The 7,492-nt window shown below is 35.5% G+C and overlaps 1 protein-coding gene across 1 annotated transcript; it reads left to right on the top strand.

The window, feature by feature from the left end:
• Positions 1-352: 352 nt before the first annotated feature.
• On the top strand, positions 353-1,771 carry LOC123886413 (disease resistance protein At4g27190-like). The gene has a single exon (XM_045935731.1). It carries the CDS (start codon positions 353-355, stop codon positions 1,769-1,771), a length of 1,419 nt encoding a protein of 472 aa, XP_045791687.1.
• The last annotated feature ends 5,721 nt before the right edge of the window (positions 1,772-7,492 follow it).

Below are 7,492 nucleotides of genomic sequence, written 5' to 3'. Positions count from 1 at the left end.
ACTATTTACTATTTTTTTAGTGTTCGATTTCATGTATGAACGAATAAGTTCCACATTGAGTATATTTCACCTAAATGTCAATAAAACTTTCCTTAATGGTGAACTTTTTGGAAGAGGTTGATATAACTCCTCCCATGTGTTATATATGCAATTTGAACCGTTTCAATTTCAAATCAAGACTAATACTAGTACAGTTGTAGTGAATCATTATTTATATTGATCCTAATACCTTTCATTCTATATATGCCTGACTTTGTTTTCTTGAAATTGATTTAGATGGCAAGTTTCCTCTGTGATTTGGTGAAGAAATATGTGGACAAATTGATTGATGGCGCAATAGCAGAAGCACGTTATGTATTTTGCTTCACATGCATTGTTAAGCAATATAAAGCAATCTGAAATATTTGCTTATGTCGTTGATACGACCGTGTCATTTACTCCTGATATAAAAAAAATTCAAGATGATATTGCTGGATCTTTAAGACTGGAATGGGGGGGTTGTAATGAACCAGACCGACCCAAAAAACTATGGAGTAGATTAACAAATGGTGACAAAATTCTTGTGATACTGGATGATGTGTGGGATCGAGGCCTGCCTCTTGATTTTGATGCAATAGGAATTCCAAAACAAGACACACACAAAGGTTGTAGAGTTCTTGTAACCTCGCGTAATCAAGAAACTTTCAACAACATGGACTGTGATAAGATAATTGAATTGGGTCTTTTATCAGAAGAAGAAGCGTGGATCATGTTCAAAATGTATGCCAAGATAAGTGATAGCACCTCTCAAAAATTGATCGATAAGGGACGTAAAATTGCAAAGGAATGCAAACGATTACCTGTTGCAATTTCAGTTATCGCCAGTAGCTTAAAGGGCCACCAACATCGAGAGCACAAATGGGATGTGACATTGAAATCCTTGAAGAAGCCTGTATCCATGCATGGTGTTGATGATGATAAGGTTGGAATTTATAACTTGTTGAAGATTAGCTATGATAATTTGAAGGATGAAAAAGCCAAGGGGTTGTTTCTCTTATGTTCGGTTTTCCGAGAAGATGAAGAAAATTCTATTGAAGTTATAACAAGACTTTGCATAGGTGTGGGCCTTTTGGGGGAAGATTATGGTAGCTACGATGATGCTCGAAACCTAGTAGTTCTAGCCAAAGACAAGCTCGTAGATTCTTGTTTGTTGTTGGAGGACGGTGAAAAATGTCTAAAACTGCATGATTTGGTCCGAGAAGCAGCTCAATGGATAGCGAACAAAGAGATTCAATGTGTAAAATTGTTTGATGAAAAGCAAAAGTCATTGGTTGAAAAGCAGACAAATATCAAATATTTATTATGTGAAGGGAAGTGCAAGGATTTATTTTCCTTGGAATTTGATAGCTTGAAACTTGAGACTTTAATTGTCAAGGTGGATAGAGAAGAAGAGGATAAATGTATAAAAGTACCAGATTCTTTCTTTGAAAATGTTATCAGGCTCCGTGTTTTGAATTTTTCAGGCATTCATTTCAGCCAATCTTTATCATTACCACCTGCAATTCAGTTATTGACAAATATTCGATCTATGTCGTTTGATCATGTTGATTTAGGTGATATCTCTATTTTGGGAAAACTACAGAGACTTGAGACTCTTGATTTGGATACATGCAAAGTCAATGAATTGCCAAACCAAATTACAGAACTGAAGAAGTTTAAATTGTTGAAGTTGGAATTTTGTGAAATTAGAAAGAATAATCCATTTGAGGTTATTACACTACTACAAAAATAGGTGTTTAATAGCATTTTTTTTAACTTTTAACATCGCTTAAAAACGCTATGACTGAATCCGCTATTATAGGTCTGGGTGCCTATAATAGCGTTTAAAAACGCTATCAAATATGTACTTTTAATATCTGGTTTTCCAAAAAGCGATCTTGTATCTTCCTGCGCGCGACCAAAGACGTTTTCGGAGACGAGTTTCGATAGCGCTTTTTTGTAAAAGCGCTGTTATATATAATCTATAATAGCGCCCGCGTTTATAAAACGCAATTATAATTCGTTGTCTGGGCTAACATTTAACAGCGCTCGTGTAAAAAACGCTATTGTATGTCCTGTATTGTTTTTTTTTTTTTTTTACTAATCCTGACCCTTTTTTTTAAACAATAAATTGCACTTTTTTTTTGTTTGACAACTTGCTCTTGAACTTTTAAAATATATAGTACCAATATATATATATATATACTTTCAAAATATATATTATCAAATTTTTTTTAAAAAATAGTGTTGTACCACACAAGCTCTAATAAAATGAAAACTTTATAGAGGACAAAAAAGTAATATTTCCAATATATAACATGAATAATATACAAGATTTATGTGGGCTGAAACAATATTCAAGAAGCTAAGTACATATAACTCTCACCACCAAAACAAACTTATGCTAATGCTAATACAAAGGTTCTATGATCTCAAGAAGCTAGCTGAATATATAAAGGTGTTAAGTACAATAAGCTCCCAGCATACCATTTCCTGCAACCAGCTGATGAGTTCAAAACACCAAAGCAATCAAACTAAAATTAACCTAAGCACACTCCTCTGCCATTTTCCAAACCAAGTCAGCAGTACCTCTCATGTTTTCAAGAAGTCCCTGAAAAATTAAGAATATACTCAATACAATCAATATCTTGTGCTCAGGATAAGTTATTTTACAAAATGATGTCAAACAATAGCTATAACATTGCTGTGTGGCAGAATTTGACCAAACTGCTATTTGCGATACACATTTGACAACACTAAGGACCATTCATATTAGAAGACCAAGATGTTTGCATAAATGAAAAGACGTAGGATTTTTAGGAGTCCCTTGTATGTTCATACAAATGCAAGAAAAAGAAGTGATAAAAGAAAAACTACTTGTTCATTGCAACAATCTAGTAGTTCCATCTGCTGAATGCATCTTCTATGCTCAGTTTTTGAATTATATATGCATGAATATGATGAAAGAAAAAAAACCATAGAAGTATAAACGTAACCAACTAGCAAGAGGGAACTCATTTGTTATAATTCGATACCAGATTATTAACTATTGCAAATTTTACATCAATTACCTCATTTGCATCAGTTGATCAGGTTAGAATAGCTTCCTTAGCTTCTACATATTCTTGAACAGATACCAGGTCCTCCTTTTCTTCACTGTTGCTTTGAATCAATTGTAGGTTCTTCCCAACCATGTTTTTGCATATCAATTCTGCTTGCATTTGAAAGATCAAGATGAACATTTTCTTCCGTTTTTCAAATAAAAGTGAAATTCTAAGACAAGAAAAACTACAAATTATAGATCAATGTAACACGTGACCTACAAGTTATGGTATGAAATAACGACGCCGGCTAGGTGCAATTATACCAGAGTTGTTGACCAAATCTACAAGAATCAACATAAGTAACCCATAAGAAACATTAGAAATGATTAAATTAAAAATCCTACATTAAAATAAAACAAAATTTAAGTTGTATGCTGAAAATATCTCATCCAACCAGCCTTGGTCATGCCAATACCATTGTCAACAATGGTTAGAGTGTTATGTCTTGTCAAGAATGATGTGGAATCAGATAAACAATTCTGGCTGCCCATCGAGCTTGCTCTTGTCCGTTAAACTCTCAAAACATATTTTTTCCAAGGTTTACAGAGATTCACACAATTTTTGTAGATAATAACTATATAACAAAAACACAACTAAAATTCCAACAGATAAAGCACTTAGGATCAAAGGGAAACAAGGGTCAAATTCAATTCCAACTGAATAAAATTTACACTAAGATAATGCTTCTTCAAAAACAACCACCACAACAAGGATCAAAATTAATTCCAACCCATTAAGGTTGACACTAACTAAGATAATGCTTCTTCAAAAACAAACACAACAACAATAAAACAAAATAGACTTAGTAAAATTCACACTAACCATCTTGTTTTGTGGAACTTTAAAGTTAATTCAACCATTTTGGCCTGCATACAGATAAACCCTATTCCTAAAAAAACCATTAAAAATTAATTAAAAAAATCCCACAAGAGTTTAATCTTAAAAATTAAATTACATAGAGAAATTGAAATTACTTTGAGCACCTGCAAAGCAACACGAATTTCCCCAAAGCTAGCCTTTCCAGGTATGTTGATTCTTTGCCTTTCGCGTAACAACCTAAAACATATACGATAAAAGAAGGGCGTGAGGGAAACAGAGGTATTCATAGCAAGAATTTAGGGTTCAACGGTGGGTTCTTTCTGGAGGTATTGAGTCGAAACAAAGGAACTAAGGATTTAGGGTTCAATGGAGATTGAGGTGCTGGGTTGAAACGAGATGGAGTTCAACGGAAAGAAGATGGAGGTCCATCGTGAAATCTGAAGATGTATTTAATTTATTTTTGTTTTATTTTATTCTTTCCTATTTCTAACAAAAAAAAAAAAAAAACTACCAAGAGGTCAAAGGTTCGACACTCACTAGTAGCGAATTTCTATTTTTTAATTCTTTTTATTATAGCGCTTTTGTCAAAAGTGCTATTATAGGCTATCAAATTTAATAGCGCTTCTCCTAAAGAGCTATAATAATGTTCCGCATTCGTAATTATGATAGCGCTTTTAACAAAAGCGTTGTTATATCGTCCTTAAATTCCAGGCTTTAATAGCGTTTCTTCTTAAAGTGCTATTATAGGGGCTCCGTCTTACCTTTTAAGAGCGCTTTTTAAAAAAGCGCTATTAAATTGGCGCTATAATAACTCAAAATTGTAGTAGTGTTAAAAGATGCTCATCACTTGAAGAGTTGTATTTCAAATATAGTTTCAATGAATTTTGTAAGGAAATAGCCTTACCTGAGTTGAAAAGATATCATATCAATGGTAGAAGTTCCTTTTATTCGGAAGGACAATCCAGGTTTTCCAAATATGTTGTGTTTTGTGGTGATGAAAAGTGTCAATTTTCAAAAGGAACACTCAAGTACTGCATGCAAACAGCAGAGGCTCTTTTTCTAGAAGGAATTAAGGGGGAATGGAGAAATCTCATGCCTGAGATTTTTCCTTTAGAACACGGTATGAATGATCTTGTTGAACTTCATTTGGGTCGGATTTCACAACTACGGTGCCTCATTGACACCATTGGTTCTCATGTACCGATCTTGTCCAACTTGGTTGTACTAGAACTGGAAAACATGGAAAATTTGGAACAACTATTCAATGGTAAGCTAAACCTCTGCAATCTAAAGAGAATCACACTTAAGAATTGCCCTATGTTAATTTCTATACTACCTTTCCTCTCTGCTAAAGACCTTCCAGCACTAGAAGCTATCAGAATAAGAAAATGTGATGGATTGCAATATGTGTTTGGTCAATCTCAACATGTTGAACTGGTTTCACTAACTGAATTGGAGCTCTCTGAATTACCAAACTTCATTGGTATTTTTGAAGAATGTGTGAAGGGATCATCTTCCACTTCCAAAGCACAAATACAATTAGATCCTATGCGTGATAGGGATCAACCGCATGACTGCTCAGTGGCATCGGTAAGCCTTTCTTTCTAGTAGGTTGAATCTTATATTTATTTATACATAGAGTTTGGCATAAAACACCCCATAATTGAAGACTACTGTTAATATTGTTGGAAGGAAGCTTTAATAGGTGGAGAAAGTGTTTAAATAATTTGAGAGAGGATATGAAACTTGTTGGAAGGGAATTCTACTTATATTATTGAGTGTTTGTAATTTTTGGCTTGATTTAAAAATGACTACCTCTCCCCTATTTATAGTCTTCAAGGGAGAGTTCTACATACTCCTAGAGACTCTTCTACATACTTCTAAGAGAGAGTTCTACATAATTCTATGAGAGACTTCTACACACTTCTCTCTACTACTACATATTATAACTTCTACTAGTTATTTCTACATATCTCTAGAACATTCTTTAGACTTACTACTTATTACTAAGTTTGGGCTTAAAATTCCTAAGGCCCAAAATTAACAAACCCAAAATCAATTTACATATTCAACACTCCCCCTTAAACTTGATTTTGCTACTCCAAGTAAATATCTTAACTTGACAAAGTGTTCACGCTTGAGAGGCTTGGTGAAGATATCAGCTACTTGGTCATCTGTCTTCACGTACTCCAACTTCACATCATTGTTAGAGACACACTCTCTAATATAGTGATAGCGTGTATCAATGTGCTTACTTCGATCATGGAAGACTGGGTTCTTTGCCAAAGCTATTGCTGACTTATTGTCTACGAATATCTTGGTTGGCTCCTTTTGCGGCAGACTTAACTCCTTTAATAGGTTTCTCAACCAGATTGCATGACAAACACATGAAGTGGCCGCCACGTATTCCGCCTCACATGTGGAAAGAGTGACAATCGGTTGTTTCTTTGACATCCATGTGAAAGCTGTGTTTCCAATATAGAAAACAAAGCCGCTTGTACTTTTTCGGTCATCCACGTCTCCTCCCCAGTCACTATCGCTATATCCAACGAGCTTGTAATCATCAGAAACAGAGTAGTACAAGCCTAAGTTTGTTGTACCTTTGATGTAGCGAAGAATCCTCTTTGCTGCCTTCAGATGAGTTGTTGTTGGATGCTCCATGTATCGACTTACAACTCCGACCGCATACAAGATGTCAGGCCTCGTGCATGTTAAATATCGTAAGCTTCCAACCAAGCTCTTAAAGAGTGATGGATCCACTGTTTCACCTTCCTCGTGCTTTGATAGCTTGATTCCACATTCCATTGGCGTGCTAACTGGGTTTGCATCATCCATCTTGAACTTCTTGAGTACCTCCTTAGCATAACCTTCCTGAGTGATTAGGATTCCATGATCCTCTTGTTTCACTTCAATGCCAAGATAGTAAGACATGAATCCAATGTCGGTCATCTCAAACTCCTTTGTCATCTCTTTCTTGAACTCTTCAAACATGGTTGGATTGTTCCCCGTGAAGATCAAGTCATCTACATATAAGCACACAATCAAAATATCTTCGCCTTGCGCTTTGATATAGAGTGCATGCTCATATGGGCATTTGATGAAGTTCTTATCTTGGAAATACTTGTCAATTCGAGCATTCCAAGCTCTTGGGGCTTGTTTCAACCCGTAGAGTGCCTTCTTTAGCTTCAACACCTTTTCTTCTTCTCCCTTGACTTCGTAGCCTTGTGGTTGCTCAATGTAGACTTTCTCGAACGTGTCTTCATCTAATCCTTGATAGATTAGACAGAGAGCCTTCTTGTCTCTCTTCCTCGAGTCTCTCAAACTATCCTTTTGAGTTTGAGATAGAGTACCTTCATTCTCCGGGATTACAAGGCCTTTCTCGACTATCTCCCACACGTCGTGTGCGCCAAGGAGAGCCACCATTCTTAGACTCCAATTGTCGTAGTTGCTCTTTGTGAGCATCGGGACTTGGAGAGGAACACCACTATTCGCCATCTTTAAGAGGACCTTCAAGCTCTTGATACCACTTTGTTGGAAGGAAGCTTTAATAG

The sequence above is a fragment of the Trifolium pratense genome, linkage group LG5 (genome assembly GCF_020283565.1).
Source record: "Trifolium pratense cultivar HEN17-A07 linkage group LG5, ARS_RC_1.1, whole genome shotgun sequence".
NCBI classification, from domain to species: Eukaryota; Viridiplantae; Streptophyta; class Magnoliopsida; order Fabales; family Fabaceae; genus Trifolium; species Trifolium pratense.
The sequence above is the reverse complement of the archived record's forward strand: the minus strand, read 5'-3'. Positions and strand labels throughout refer to the sequence as shown.